The 16,992-nt window shown below is 33.4% G+C and overlaps 1 protein-coding gene across 1 annotated transcript; it reads left to right on the top strand.

Moving 5' to 3' along the window:
• The first annotated feature begins 449 nt into the window (after window positions 1-449).
• On the top strand, window positions 450-10,507 carry LOC140838733 (probable LRR receptor-like serine/threonine-protein kinase RFK1). Its single transcript, XM_073205252.1, is given in 25 exon segments — window positions 450-846; window positions 1,441-1,615; window positions 2,232-2,303; window positions 2,402-2,470; window positions 2,553-2,624; window positions 2,921-2,992; window positions 3,093-3,164; window positions 3,243-3,314; window positions 3,408-3,479; window positions 3,581-3,652; window positions 3,729-3,800; window positions 4,744-4,809; window positions 5,023-5,088; window positions 5,543-5,605; window positions 5,703-5,750; window positions 5,887-5,930; window positions 6,137-6,513; window positions 6,591-6,786; window positions 8,396-8,539; window positions 8,646-8,764; window positions 8,855-9,046; window positions 9,048-9,066; window positions 9,157-9,394; window positions 9,475-9,625; window positions 9,833-10,507. Coding segments are annotated over 25 exon segments (3,021 nt in total). The 5' UTR covers window positions 450-749; the 3' UTR covers window positions 10,214-10,507.
• The last annotated feature ends 6,485 nt before the right edge of the window (window positions 10,508-16,992 follow it).

The raw sequence follows: 16,992 nt of genomic DNA, 5'->3' as shown, positions 1-16,992 counted from the left end.
TTTTTATTTTTTTATTTTTTAAATTAATAATAAAAAAACCCATTACGTACACATGCATTTCTAAATCCAGACTAAAAAATTTAGAAATCCCTACCATTTATATTTTTTTCTCATATCCCTACAAGTACACATGCATTTCAACCAGACTAAATCCAGACAACAAGTACACATCTTTATAATATATACAAATATTTGGTGACCATGATATAGTCTTTAACTAAAAAATAGTTATATATATAATATTCTTCAAAAAAATAATAATAAAATCATACTTAATTAAATTTAAATATCTATATCTGTATATAATTGTGGTTAAGTGATTACACCATACATTATTAACAAGCAACATCGGTTTCTTGATTTCAGACTTTTTTAGTCTAATTAATGTATAATATAATCGGTCTAATACGGTTGTTTGTTATAGGAATATCTTGTTCCTTTAATTGTCGATGAGAGAAGTAAATCTTGATTCTTGGTTGGAGACTGGAGTCGAAAATTCAAAGCTGCCAACTTTGCACTAATGATTATTTTATTATAACCTTGGAAAATTTGAAGTAAAAACTAAAGATCGCTTTAAGTAGACCTTCCTTTTTATAGTACGGAATTTGAAAGATTATCATCGGGTCTCGCTGAAAGATTTGTGGTCCTTTTCCTTTCACAAGTAACAAACTGTTTATTTGTTAAACCGACTATAATCTTCCCACTGTTTATAAATTATCTCGTATGTGGATAAATCTTGATGCTTGAGGATGGTGTTTGGGAAGTCTCTCGCTGTTTCTTGTGTTTTTGCAATTTGTTGTTTCTGGCTACTGAAATTATCTGAGTCACAGGTGCCAAAAGAGGAAGGTAAGCAACTGATCTATTGCTCCTTTTTAAAAAGTATGAAACTTTTTTTTGGAGGATGCCCTGAATCTGGATTGAATAAAAGATTGGTTTTCTTGATACTCAATATTGAGTGAAAGAAGATTCAAGGAACATATGAGATTGTAGTGAAAACTGGGAAATCTTTTGGTGAAGAAAGATATTAAATCTGTAGTAAATTTTGAGGAGTTGGGGTGGAGTTGAGAAATAACTTGGCGACGAGTTAAAATGGTATTCATCAACTTTTTTAGTTCACATGTATATGTTGACTGTGAGAATGAGATTTGGGGAAATCGTGACTGAGGAAAGCATGTTTCTCACGAAGCGGCGAAAGATGAATTGCCATATTCTAGGATATAGTTTTGTAAACTTGATCGGGAACTTTTAAGGTTAAAATTGGTGGGATTAAATCTTGGACTTGGTTGTATTTATTTTACAAGGAAAAAGAGAATTTTTTTTTAGCAAGCACATATTTTCGGTACTTCCACATCAAGTACCGTGTTATTTTGCAAGCTCTCAAGTTTTGGCTACTTGTCTTCTCAACTTATCTCGTGCTTTTTAAATCCATTCTCTGATTAGTGGATGCCCTTCAACAAATCGCCAATGAACTTGGTGCAACATTTTGGAGATTCAATGCTGATTCATGTGAAGTTGAGATGGTTGGGATTTCACAAACTGCTCCAAGTGGCTCCGATGGTTTTGTTGATTGTGATTGCAGTTTTGCCAACAATACCGTCTGCCATGTTATAAGAATGTATGGCACTCAAATATTCAGTTTTCTCAGAAGCCACATTGATTTAAATGTTGTGATTATTATTTTAATTGATGTACGGCTGTAAATGTGATTTAGATATATCATTACATTTTTAAAAAGCACTTGGTACAAGTTATGATGTCTTTGTTGCAGGTTGGCATCATTCCATTTTGGAATAAATTTGTCTACTTGGGAATTTTCCATTTCAGTTAAGATTTTTGTTATATGGTTCCACAGGAGCGAATATACCTGTGCATGAAATCCTAGCTGCTTAGTTTTGCAATTCTTGAACAAGTGTAACATTTGTTTAGATAGCTGCAGTCTGTTCATGTCTAAGCTTTCCTGCGAATCCGAGATCAGTATCAACATAAGTAGGAGGTTCTTCATTTTCTGAGTGGAAATTATATTAATTTTTTTGAAAATTTCAATAGTCGTAGTTCTTAAGAACGCCAGCATTCAATGATAATGGATAACATTTATTTACATAAATTCTAATGGATTTCATTTTTGACATGATGGGTTTCTTTTTATTTATCCCTTTATTTGTGCTATAAGACAAATAACCTGTGATTTTTTCGTTGCATGGATTTATGTTATTTTTTCTACTTTATTGCAGTGTCATTAAGAGCTTCAATCTTCCGGGGGCTCTTCCGCCTTCTATTTTGAAGCTTCCCTACCTCCAAGATGTGTAAGTTCAGAAGACCAGTATGATCTCTAGATTACACATTTTATCCGACTTTCATGCTTATATTGGTTCAACATAATCTGACTTTTGATTTATTTCAGTGATTTTGCCTACAACCTCCTTACTGGTACAATTCCAAAAGAATGGGCTTTAACACGATTGAACTTTATGTATGCTTCATCTTATACATGTTGGTTTTTAATGCACGGTTGTTTCTTTGATAAATTTTTATGATTTCAAATGTTTATGCAGATCCATTCTTGTAAACCGCTTGTCGGGGGAAATTCCTAAGTTGTTGGGAAACATTACAAGCCTCAAGTACCTGTACGCCTTAACTCAATCCCCCCTTGTTTCTGAAATAGTTCATGACCGAAAAAATGGATTAGGTGAAACTGTGAGGGGCATGCCGTATATACTATTTGAAGGCAATTAAACTGTTGTTTGTATCATCTTTCCATTTTTCTTGGAAGGCTAGTTACAAATTCCAAAGAAAGAAATAACTAGGTCAAATGTGTGATTGAAGAATGCTGTCACAGTTCTCAGTATTGTCCATGTTTGGCTTAAAGAAAGGAAAAATTTCGTGCATTGTATGAAAAATTTAATTGTTGACATTTGACCAGGAACCTTGAAGCTAACCAATTTTCCGGGACCATTCCTTCTGAGCTTGGGAGGCTGATTAATTTGGAAACTCTGTAAGAACTGCTCTTGTAATTTTAATCATTAAATCATAGTTATGATATATAGGCCTACGACCAGCAATTTCATTATTTAAGGCTGTTGATTGAATTGCAGGATCTTGTCCTCCAACAAATTAACAGGGCCGTTGCCGATGTCTTTTGCTGGATTAACCGCAGTAACAGATTTGTAAGTACACTGTGTTATCATCTTTACTCTAATTTAGTTTTTTGAAATTCTCTGAATGATATTGCTACTGCGTTGCAGTAGGATAAATGATCTCAACTTAAGTGGGAGAATTCCTGACTTCATTCACAGCTGGAAACTTCTTACCAAATTGTAAGATATCTTCACATTCCCTACTTTGAATATAATGGAAAATTCTCTTTGTGTACCTGTTATGGTAATTGAATGTTCAAAAATTTAATGAAGAGAAATGCAAGCTAGTGGACTGGAAGGGCCTATCCCCTTTAACATATCTTATTTGAATGCGTTAACCGACCTGTAAGTATTTTACAATACTAAGTTGGACTCCAGCCTTTTACTCTCCTCATCTGGCTCTTGCATACCTGTCAAAAAAGCTTCTGATAAATTATCTTTTACAGGAGAATTAGTGATTTAAAAGGGCCACCTCAGGAATTTCCATTGTTACGGAGCTCTACACGCTTGTTGACTTTGTATGCGAAAATTGAACTTTCTCGTCAAGAGGGTTCTTCGTTATTATTGTCTCTATAATGGCTCATTCTTTTGTAGGGTGTTGAGAAATTGCAACATTACTGGGGAGATTCCTGCATATGTCTGGAAACTCAGACTTCTGAAAATGTTGTGAGTAACATTACTGTATATTATTACTGTATATTAGAATGGATATGCTGATAGTTATATGTTTTCTGTTGGCTTTTCACTCTAGTCAAAAGCAACCCTCGTTCCATTCTTTTCTCTCTTATTTATGGAATCTCTGGATTGTCGCCTGGTTTTGGAGGCCACATTGGACCATATTTTTTGTCTTTCTTTTCTCTTTTTCAGAAGATTTGAATTTCTAGTATTTTTTCTTGGGACTTGCATTTTTTTCCTCCTTTATGTTACTCTCTTAGTCAACTATTTGGTGCAGATACACCATCTATCCACTGGTGACCATCAAACCTCAATCAATTGAGTTTGGTGGATTTTTTAAGTTCTTTTCTGACTTATGTAGAAGAGAGAGACGTTACCTCTCAAAGGAACTTGAATTTCCTAAAGATGATGTGAAAAAAGAGTAGAATCTAAGGTGTTCCTTAAGTCAATATGATCAGTTAAGTAAAACACATGTTCCTTGATGAAAATAAATGCTTTTGTCATAACAATTTGATCTGTAAATGTTTCTAATTCTATTAACTTAGTGTGTGCTGAGTTGGAAGAAATGAGGATCTTTATCCTCTTGGGAAAAAATGACAATGCTGGAATTTACTGGTGTTGTATATTGAATGCCTATGTTATGGAGATTGGTGGTATGATAACCTATATTGTTTTGGCAGTTCAATCCATTCTGATTCTTGAGCTCTCCTTAGAATGATTTAAAATTCGTCTCGTTTTGTTTCACTCATGCTATTGTATCATTTAGATATTAAACTGACTGTTGTGATCGTGTTACTCTTTCAATAACATTTTCTCCTACCTGAGTGCACTCCCCTTTTTCTTGGAAAAATTTAAAACTATTTATCCGAAAATTAATGAAAAATGATATTCTAATTCCGTATTGACTATATTTTTCATTCATTCTCATTGACAGGGATGTCAGTTTCAATAAATTAATGGGAGGGATTCGGAATAACATTGCCAGAAATCTGAAATTTGTGTGAGTGTTAATATAATGTTCTGTTTTATTTTCTTTGATGAAGTATCATCTTTAGAGAAAGAATCTATCCTGATGGAAGTATGATAATATGTTATAAATCAGGTTTTTCTCTTCTTAATTAACCCGGTTAACTTCTTTTCTGGTGCATTTTCTCAACCAGTAATTTTATTCCCTGCCAGCACGTTTTCTAACCAAATGATCTTACTGTTGTAGTTTTTTGACTGGCAACATGCTGAGTGGAAATATACCTGGAACAATCTTGAAGGATGGAGGCAACATGTATGTTTTGTATTTTAATAATCATGAGAAAATGTTCTTGGTTCGTTTTATTTCATAACTAAACAATGTACCCCCTTTCAAATTCTTGGCATGAAATTAACAGTTCTTGCTATTTATTCTCGATACTTCACATCAACAGTTTTAAATTCAAGTTCTCCATCTAAGGTCATCATTTATGGACACTTGACAGAACAGTGGGTTTCTTTCTTTTCTTTTATTTTTTTGTTTGTGGATTCTGAAGGTTTTCTGTCGGATGTTCAAATGGAATTTATGAAGTTAAAGGGGCTTAGTTAAATAATATTTGTCTTTGCTGATAAGAAATTTGTTCAACTCCGTTACCGTGTTGCTAAAGCTCTGAAAAATTGACAAATGTTTACATTATCAATGCTTATTATTTCATCCTTATCACATTAGTATCCAGATAATGACAACTAGCTTTTCTGTTTTGATGCAGTGACCTGTCTTACAACAACTTTACTTTGCAAGGCCCCAATGATCCTGCTTGTCTGCCCAACACGTAAATCCATTAGTATTTGTTTTACCTTTTCAAGTTGATTTAACTTTTACTTTTTCAATATATTTAGTTGTTTCTTGCTGTTTTTTTCCTGTAGTAGGAATCGAATCGTTAACTTGTTCAAAGGCTCATCAACAGTGAATACACCGTAAGATGCATTTCGGCCACTTATTGTTTTTTTGCATCATTAATGGTCAGTAATATGGACTAGTCTGAAAGATAGCAAGTCGGTAAACATGAGTTCTCCTCTGACGCTAACTCTTCCCATGCTTGACCTTCAACAGAGGACGAATCCTTCCATGTACTAAGGATTTGTTCTGTCCTAGATGTAAGTATGCTATCCTTTTCTTCCTTCGAAAAAGTATTATTTTTTTAAGTGACCAAAATATCATTTTCGTAAATTGGATTTTGATTATCCTTCATTATTTTTGGTTGGTTTCAGTGTATAAAACTTCTCAATAACTTTCTTTCGTTTGTGCAAGCCTGAGAATGATTAAAAGTTGTAATCTAGAGCTCTTTGTTTGCTTATGACAGATAGGTGCTCGTTATATGTTAATTGTGGTGGGGAAGTTTTAACCATCAACGAAGGAAAAAGAAAAGTTATTTATGAAGGAGATGATGGAGGTGATTCTGCAGAATATTTAAGTGCTAACTATTGGGGCTTTACTAGCACCGGAGATTTCATGGATGAACCTACTTATCAAAATTCACGTACTATCAAAGCCACATCGGTTTCGAATCTGTCTGACTTGTATGTCACAGCACGCCTTAGCCCTCTTTCGATGACATATTTTCATTACTGCCTGGAAAATGGGAGTTACCATGTGACCCTGCACTTTGCTGAAATTCTTTTCACGAATGATGATACATATAACAGTCTTGGCAGGCGGATGTTCAATATATACATCCAGGTTGGTTGTTTGAGAAAATGAAATGCAATAAGCACCTTGACTTGTATTATTTTACTGATATTCCATTTCTGCGACAGGGAAAACTAGTTTGGGAAAATTTTAACATCGAAGATGAGGCTCATGGAGCTCAAAAACCCGTGATTAGAAATTTTAATGCCACAGTGGAAGATGGTACCTTGGAGATCAGATTTTACTGGGCAAGTAAAGGGACTATACGTATTCCTAACAGAGGAGATTATGGTCCACTTATATCAGCTATTTCGGTCAATTCTAGTGAGTTTTTCCCATCATTTTCTTCGTTGTCCTTTCCTTAATGTTACTTTAGTTTCTGAAAAAAATGCCAATGTCAGATGGTTTCTACAGTATGAGACCAGATAGGAAATGTTTTAGTGGTATTTGCAAGCTCTTAAGTTGAGTTGACCGTGCATAGAATAGTAATGGGTGAGTGATCTTTTAAGAAATTCTGCTTGCGTTAAGCTGGTGACATTACGCCGCTTGATCTGGTTGGCTGTGATGTTGTGCTGCTTGATCTGGTTGGCTAGGTGAGCCGTAAAAGAGTGACACAAGACCTTAACAGTTAATATTGTCTTTGCTGGAACATGTTCGGTAGGGAAAGGGTAAGACTGAGCTATAAGGGATACGAGACAATACCAAAAGAGAGACACACCTTCGCGGACTCATTAGCCTAACAGCCCGACACATTAGAACCCAAATAGGTGCAGTCTGCGCTGCTTCGAGTATAAGGAAATAAAGTTGAGCATTAGCTAACAGCTATAACTTTTCACCTAGTGGTAAGTGCTAACTAGATCCTAACAATTAGTATCAGAGCGATGTCATAAGTTTGAGTCTCCCAAGAAACATATATCTATATTTATTTGGGAGTGGAATGTTGAGTTTAACTGTGCATGAGTGAGAGCAGTACTTTGATGAGGGATCGTGCGTCAAACTGCTGACATTGCGCCGCTTGGTCTGGTTGGCTAGGTGGGCCGTAAAAAAATGACATCAGATCTTAATGGGTAATACAGTATCTCCTGATGACAGGGTCGAAGGCAGAAAAAATGGTAAGACTGATATATAAGAGATACGAGATAACACCAACTTCTCCTCGGACTCATGGGCCTAACAGCCCGACCTATTAGCACCTAAGTAGGTGAACTCTGTGCTGCCACGAGTATAAGAAAATAAAGTTGTGTCTTTGCTAACAACTATAGTTTTTAATCTAATGGTAAACGCTTGATCATATAACAATATTGAATATTGTTATGTTTTGGCTCTTATAGTCTTCTTAACTCGTGCAACTGCATATGTTCCACAGAACTGAGAATGGTTTTCTTCCTTGATTGGGATCGCCGGATCGGTTCACACAAATTTAATTTAGCGACTTTATTATTTAATTAACCTGTAAATCTAATGTTACTCTTGACATCGAGTCCCGAATTACTGGACCAAAGCTTTATTTTATTAATAAATATAAATTTATCTCAAGTTTTAAGTGTGAGAATTTGTGATTTGCATTACTTATTAAATGCATCTCACACCATCGGAATGAAAGCGAAAACATGGTAATAATTTCCATAAAGCAGTGCATGGGTTTATAGTGGCTTTCGGCCGTTGTCTTATGCTAGCCAAAGTTTGGGAGAAATGCTTAAGAGCCTTTACTTTAGGAGTTTGCAATGTACTGAAAGTTGTGTTACAGTCAGAGCTTACCTTAAAACAGTTGTGATGTACCCTAGAAACACCAAAAACAGTTGTATTACCTTATAATACCAATAGGAATGGGTAACATACTAGTTTCAAATAAATTTGAATCCAGTTGAGAGATGTTTTATGAAAAATATAATTCAGTGAGTATTCTTATTTATCTGTCTATTTTTCTTTGCAGATTTCAAAGTTTGTTCATATGGTAAAAAGAAGAATGTTACTGCTTACATTGTTGCTGCAGTACTTTCAATATGTGTTATAATGGCAATTCTAGGCATCCTTTGGTGGAAAGGTTATCTAACAAGCAGGAGACAATCAGGGATTGGTAATGTGCTGAATCCTTTAAATATGATAGAACACTTCTTGACTTGTAAACAATCAGTGTTCGAGAGTCAAAATATAAAGGCTCATTTTATGCTTCTCATTGACAGATTTGAAAGGTCTAGAATTGCAAACTATTGCTTTTACGCTGAAACAAATTAGAACTGCTACGAACAACTTTGATGGTGCAAACAAAATTGGAGAAGGTGGTTTTGGTCCTGTGTACAAGGTAGTTGGTAGTTTATGACCAAAAAATTTGTTTTTTTTTTTATTCTGTCCCTTCTGTAGTTCTCATCATCTGATGGAGAAACTGTTGCAGGGTCAACTATCTGATGGTACTGTCATTGCTGTGAAGCAGCTCTCCTCTAGATCAAGACAAGGAAACCGTGAATTTTTGAATGAGATTGGCATGATTTCTTGTTTACAACATCCAAATCTTGTTAAGTTGTATGGATGCTGTATTGAAGGAGATCAATTGCTGGTGGTATACGAGTACATGGAAAACAACAGTCCTCGCCCACGTTCTGTTTGGTAGTAATTTACCAATTCAATAGATTCCATTTGTCTTATGCATCTTTTACCTTCATTAGCATGTAACTGTAGTAGGATGATACTTTCCAGGGTCAAAGGAAAGCCAGTTGGTACTGAACTGGCCAACTCGGTTTTCGATCTGTATTGGAATTGCTAGAGGATTAGCTTTTCTTCACGATGAATCTAGACTGAAAATTGTTCATCGAGACATTAAAGCTACAAACGTGCTTCTAGATAAAGATCTAAATCCAAAAATATCAGATTTCGGGTTGGCTAGGCTTAACGAAGATGAGAACTCACATATAAGCACCAAAGTAGCTGGAACAATGTGAGCTTATCTCATTGACTCTAGATTATTCTGAAATTCCTCCCCATTACCTTGACATATTTTTCCCATATTGATCGCAGAGGATACATGGCACCTGAATATGCATTATGGGGTTATCTGACAGACAAAGCCGATGTTTACAGCTTTGGAGTTGTCATCTTGGAAATAGTCAGTGGCAAAAGCAACAACAATTACATGCCCAGTCGTAACTTCATTTGCCTTCTAGACTGGGTATGTCGCAAATACTTGAGATTAGATTCACCTTGATTAAAAGTAGAACACAAATCTTTTGTGCTATACATCAGCCTAAATTCAAGTTTTGATTTCTATATCACATAGGCAGCCACACAAAACCAGTAGGAGCTACAAATGTGAAAAAATTCTTCAAAACCGTTGCTTTCCACTAAAAATAACTGTGCAACTGCCATATTTCTGCAGGCTAATCACTTACAAGAGAACAAAAACATTGAAGAACTAGTAGACGAGAACCTGCATTCTCAAGAGAACAAAGAGGAAATAGAAAGGGTGGTGAAAATAGCACTCCTGTGCACAAATTCCACACCATCTATCAGGCCTACAATGTCTGAGGTTGTCCAAATGCTTGAAGGTAAAATGGTGATTCCAGATTTGATACCAGAAGGAAGCACATATACGAACGATGTTCGGTTTAAAGCCATGAAAGACTTCAACCAAGAGAGGAGAAGTCAAAGTTCTGGTGTAATCCAAAAGCAGAATTCAACTATGATACAAACAGATGCAAGTTTCACTTCTTCTAGCTCTGTTTTCTATGAAACCACTAGAGATACCAGATCACATTGACTGAGCCATATTATTTCGCATTGAGCCAATGTTAATATTTCGCATTGAGTATTTTGTAACTTGTATATTTCAAAGGTCGCGAGGAATTGGTTTTGCAGGATTTCTCCTTCCTGCTGCTTTTCAATCTGTTGATTTTGTTTAGAAGAGGATTGATGTACAGTGTACACATTAGAGTATGATTGTAAAATAGCAGTAGATTTTGAAAGGATTAGTAACATGTGCAGCATTATTTATTCCATCTTGAGAGCTTATCAGAATTATCTGTGTTATATTAAAGGAACCATTAATGACACATTATTTCTGGAGTCGGGCTCGGATAGAAGATCCCTACCCGAAGTACCTGATCGGGTATCTGAAACCCGATTTATTTTTATTTTTCAAAAAAGGATATGGGCTTGGTCTTGAATTATGATGTTCTCTTGATTTTGTTTTAATTAGAATCCTGGTTATTATAAAGTTGGGAACTTTTTTCCGAATTTTGGCTGTTGATAATGGTAAATTGATCTTGTGGTAGTGAGAATAGTTGATTAGTTTGTTGTCATGTTATTTATTTTTTGGGTATATATAAAAAAGTAAACTGATGCTGGAGTTAACCCAATAACTTATTTTATGAGTTTCGCATCATTTTTTTCTTGGTCAGATCAAATCCAAATGATGGTCGAACGGATATATGGTATTTGAAATATTAAATATTATATATGTATATTATAATTAATATATATATATATATATATATATATATATATATATATATATATATATATAATTTTTTTAAAGAAAAAAAAGTAAAGTAACAATTTTCTTTTTACCGTTATTTATCAATTTATCCAATCGACGAATCAAATTAAGTTCTAAGATATCTGACATGGCTTTTTCGATTTGAGGTATAATTTGTCAATTTCTTACGATGTTTGAAATTTGTCAATTTTTGAAATAAATCTGATAAATTGTTAAATCATACTAAGATTTTTTTAATTTTAACGAAGAATAGAAAATTATAGTTTGATTATTTGGAATTATTTCTATAGATTACTTCTCAAAACAATTTCTTTCAAATTCATTAAATATTATTACGAGAAATTTCAGTCGTTGAATTGAGACGTTGTTTTGTTATTGTTTAATCAGATTATATATTTGGAGTCTACGAGATATATTATATCTTTTGATACAAAGTCTTTATAGTTTTAGCGGATGTTTTGATATAATATATTATTTGAAGAATTGTTTAAGGTGTAATTGATGTTATATCGTGAACTAAATACACCAGAATATTAATTGTTGAACGATTAATATTTATAATTGAGTTTTATATTTTTGTTGAATTTATTGTTTTTTGGCAATTTGATGTTGAATATGATGTTATGATTGTGTTGATATGATGACAATGACATGATAATTATTGTTAAATTATACAAATGCACCACAAGCATCAAGATAAAAGAAATTGTCATATTATATAATTTGACAATTTCTTTGATCTCGAGGCTATATATAAATATACTCGATTATTTGACGTATAAAAATATGTTATTGTTTATTATTGATGAATAATATTACATTAAACGATGGTAAATAACATGAAATGAGTGATTTGATATTATATGTGTTGTTTGTTATTATTGATGATGCTGGTTGTTTGTTATTAGGCTGCGATTTAATGTTATTATTTTTATAGTATAATATATATTTATGACCTAAAAGAATATGTTATTGTTTAGTATTGATGAATACTGTTACACTAAATGATGGTAAATCACCAAAAAAAGATGATTTGATATTATATGTGTTGTTTATTATTGTTTATATTGTTGTCGGTCGGTTATTCGGTAACGATTTGTTGTTACTATTATCGCAGTAATAAGGGAAAGACATATTGTTGATGTTGTTTGCCATAGTAATAGGGGAGCAATATATTGTTTATGTTGTTTGTCAAGTAGCAGGGGAGCAACATCTATTGATATTATTTGTTATGATATCAGTCTTTGTCCACAAATAGCGAATCGATGTTCAGATAGTACTGTCATGAAATATTTTTGTTATGTTTCAGTTATGTTACATTGTTATTAATATAACTGTTATGTATTACGATGACATTTATTATATATGTTTGTCGTTCGTGGGTTGTTTTTATTGCACATATTACAAGATTAATACTGATACATATATGATAGAGGTGAATTACTAGGTTTGTCTAGTCAAAAGAGACTTGTAAATGACAGTGAATAGAGACGTTATAGTTATTGTCGTATTTGAAGTATGTGTTATATAATGATTATATTGTTATTACTACACTGATTTAAATAGTGTTAATTGCACTATTGTTTCGTATATACATAATTAATTATGATGGCGAACAAATTTTTTACGCTTATTACGTCACATATTATATGATTACGTGTCAATTTTTGGGTGTCACACCTGACTAGTCGGGTAGTCACTAGTGTCAAGTCAGGTAGCAAAAACATTACGCGATCAAATCGGATACCTGACTCGACCCTTGCCCACCCTAGTTAGAGATTGCATTAAATTTATATTTTTCCGCGTCTATGTCAAAATCTTAATTAAAACTAGTGACATTTTGCATGCAACTTATAATCTTTTTTACATTAGTTTGATTTATATTCAAATGAAGGTAATATCATAATTATAAAAAAAATAATGAAGATCCACAATGCATTGAATTATGTTTAAATAAGAGTCATATCATAATTGTAAAAATTAGTAAGAGACTAAATTGTAATTTTGAATAGATGAATTTAAATAAAAAAAGACCATGGCACCATTGGCTTTGTCTCTATTATTATGCTTACACTTAATAATAGTAATATATTTTTAGAAGACAAATAGTGATTAATCATTAATTAGAGAAATGAAGTCAAAATTAGGAATTTAAGATTTGATTTTAAAATATAGTGAAGATTTTCTATCAATTTGAAGACACCATATTCAAAGGTGAATCTCGAAATCATAATCAAGAATATAATTTATTTAATTTTATATAGAATTCATTAATATTTTTTAATACCAAATTTTCATGTAATACATAGTAATATGTCCTTTTATGAAGCAGCCAATGGCTTCTTGCTCTTCTAGCACTAAAATCTTGAATTTGAGATGATGTTTTTAGTTCGAAATCTAATTAAAACTAATTTTTCTTAAAAAATATCTATGTCCACGTATTCTCATCTGCTTAAAATTGCATAATGCAACATGTTGATTGCACGTTTAAAAACATAAGTAATTTTTTAAAAATAAATGCCAAAAATATTAGAATTTTAAATGCATATGTAACAAATAACAATCCCACAAAACTTTGAAAAAGGTCCTTTTATGAGAAACATGAACTAAATCAAATATTAAATAATTTGGCTAGAAGTTTTTTCTAAAAAAATAATTATATTTGGATTGATGAATTTCATATCATATATTTTTATTATATTAATAATGAAACAATAAATTAAATATATCTTAATTTACACGAAACAATATATAAACATGAAAAGTGGACAAAAATATATTCGAATATATTATAAATTCAATACACCCAAATACAACAAAAAAAATGTTGACAACCATATGAAGGGTTTTGTTCATGTTATTCATGCTAGTGTTCTTATCCATTAAGCATATAACACACAAGTGTTGAATAGATAAAGAGTGAGTCTTATGTAAGACCGTCTCACGGGTCATAATCCGTGAGACGGGTCAACCCTACCCATATTCACAATAAAAAGTAATACTCTTAACATAAAAAGTAATACTTTTTCATGGGTGACCCAAATAAGAGACCCGTCTCACGAATATGACCCGTGAGACCGTCTCACACAAGTTTTTGCCATAGATAAATCATGATCACTCATTCAATCGTGATGGATAAGTGACTATGATTCATCACTTTTAACATACGTGTCATGTATTTCCTGTACCAAAACATCCGAGGAGGCGATTAAGCTGATGCCATATGCCTAGGTTTCGCATGTTTCATTTACGCGATAATGAAAGGACAAAGAAAACTGCAAGTCTCTTCCGATAAAAAAAAATACAGCGCTCCATTATTGCACTGGTATAATAAAAGCGGAGAAAATCTTGATAAATAAAATATTTGATCGTTTCACGTTTGGTATTCTATTCTTCGATAAGTGGATCTTGACCGTCCTATCAAAACAGTACTGATATATAATGGCGACTTTTCGGACTTTGTTTGCATTAAATGACGAGCGGCCATTAAACGTGAAGTTTCACGTACGTATACTTTGAACGAACCAGTAACTTTCGGTATTTAAATTAAATTAAATTTTTGGGGTTACTGTCTACGGATATATTCAATTTCTTTGGATTGGTAAAACATATAGAATGCACTCCTATATATTCTTGTAGCGTGTTTATGTGATTCTTGAAGTCTTAGAACCAATAATAATCAAGAAATGGCTGGCTAGTCTGTCTAATAGATTGATGTTGTGTTATCTGGATAAAAGATAACCAAATTCACGATTCGCGTTTCAATGGTAGATTGGATGAAATTTTTACAATCCATTTTTTGAACCGATTCAAGTAGATGAGGGCTCTCTAGCAGTAGCAGAGACTTGGATATCAGAGTTACTACTTTTAGAAGACAATGCAGGTGAGTTTGGTCCCTCATCATTATTTGTATTGTCAGTTCTTTGGTCACGATCATATCTATATATATATATATATATATAGATACTTTAATTGTAAACATCTAACATGACGCAATTCTAATTTGGAAGGCCAATAGTTAATGTTCTTTCCCAGGCTCCAATCGGGTTCTTTTCATTCTACCCAAAAGAACAGTGAGACCTGCTTAGCATTATTTCGTCATTAGGGGAAGGATGTCAATTATATCACACAGCAATTCATTGCCTGTTTTCTTTTTGTAGAATGGGGTTGGGCATAGTTTTTCAAGGCCCACACAGACTCTGGCCAGAAAGACTCAAGCTTGGCTGAACTAAGTCCTGTGGAAGAGGTAAAAATGATTTTGTAAGACTTCATAATTTTATGAACAGGGTTAAAATATTTTCAAATGGATGTGATATAGTTGCTGCTGGCCCATGCAAGATAGGTGAGAAGGATTTTATAAGACTGCATAAAATTCATTTGCATGCGTATGGGCTGTGGGGTAAAAGAATAAAATGGTAGTAAGTAAACAACTCGCATTTAAGAGGAAACCACTGAAGGATCCATCTTATTCAATGTCTCTTGTCTGTAGTGTATCTTAAATGAATGTCTCATCTTCATGCATATATGTATCTATGCTGGAATAAATTTGTCTCTGTGGCTACTGAATCTCATACTAAGAGAAAAATGCCTACTGTTCCTAAAATACCAGAGACATTTTTCAGGTTCATGTACTATTTGGCAATATTTCTGAGCTTGAAAGATGAAATTGTTTTAGCACCGAGTGCTTTTAATCTCCCCGAGGAAAGTAAGGTTGTTTTTGGTTATTCAATTTGTCACGTTCCAGATTCGACGACTGTCCCCATTATACAAAGACGAGTCTTTTCAGAGTACTTATGTCTTCACTCACACGTACCCTAAAAAACTTCCAAGGGGATCACTCATCTCAAAATTGCTCTAAGTCAAGCACGCTTAACTTTAGAGTTCTTATGTGATGAGTTATCGAAAAGAAGATGCACCTTATTGATATGAGTACTACATATCAAATCTTTTAAGCCTCCTCAACTGCACAGTCTCATACCTGAATAGTTTCGGAATCCCTCTCCTTCCGGTGTAAGATTAGTTCATTAATGATCCCTCCGCCTAGAAGCCTGCCAAGAGCCGCTCATTGTTTGTACAATCTCATGACACCGGCGATCACTCTCCGCCCTTTTCGGCCCCAGGACTCACATGCCCATCAGCTTCCGCTTGGTTCGTCCCCGAACCACACCGTACTAGGAGAGGTCGGCTCTGATACCAACTATCACGGCCCAACCCTCTTGTGATATTGTCTGCTTTGGTTCGAGACCTCACGGCTTTAAAACGCATCATAACGTACGATAAATATGAGAGAAAACAAACAATTTAATCATGTAGCACGCTCTTTCTCTAATCCTCCTCTTATGGAATTTCATCATCCTCCATATAATTTTTTCTTCCTTATACCTTTTATTTTTAACTTTAATCTTCCAACTTTTTTCATCAATCATCCTTATTTTTTTTTTTCATTTTCCTTCTGCCTTTTTCTTCTTCCTTCAATTTTTTCTTCTTCAATTTTTTTAATCATAAAAAACGTCACTTTTTTTTTAATTTATTTTCAATCAACAGATCATAGAACATTCCTCCTCCATTTTTCAGTTAATCTTTTTTTTTCTCTCATCATTCCATTGATTTCTTTCATGATTTTATCACAACTCTCCAATCTTTCTCATCTTTTGTCAACACATGAGACTTTTTGAATTTTTTTAAGCCCTAAAGGTTTTATTTCTCTAAAAATTTAGATAGAGAAATAATGTATGTACTAAAATTAGGTAGTTGATGTAGGATTTTTGAAAAAATATGAATGAAGACTAATTGTATGCCTTTAACACTTTCCATTGATAAAAAAATTATACATTTGGTAGGCTCGAAAGTCTCAAATGGTCAAATGATCGCCTAAATTGTCCCTAAGTGCCCTCTCTCCTCCATATTTTCGTCTCGAAAGGTAATCAGATAAGTTCTAGATTGTTTCATCTTTTTTTTTTCAAAACAAAATGAGGTAATTTCCAATTCACAATAAATTCATATGAGCTTGACCTTAAAGTGCATATATATATATATACATA

Source organism: Primulina eburnea, chromosome 8, assembly GCF_022965805.1.
Source record: "Primulina eburnea isolate SZY01 chromosome 8, ASM2296580v1, whole genome shotgun sequence".
In the NCBI taxonomy this organism is placed as follows: domain Eukaryota; kingdom Viridiplantae; phylum Streptophyta; class Magnoliopsida; order Lamiales; family Gesneriaceae; genus Primulina; species Primulina eburnea.
This window is presented reverse-complemented; position numbering and strand designations above follow the sequence as displayed.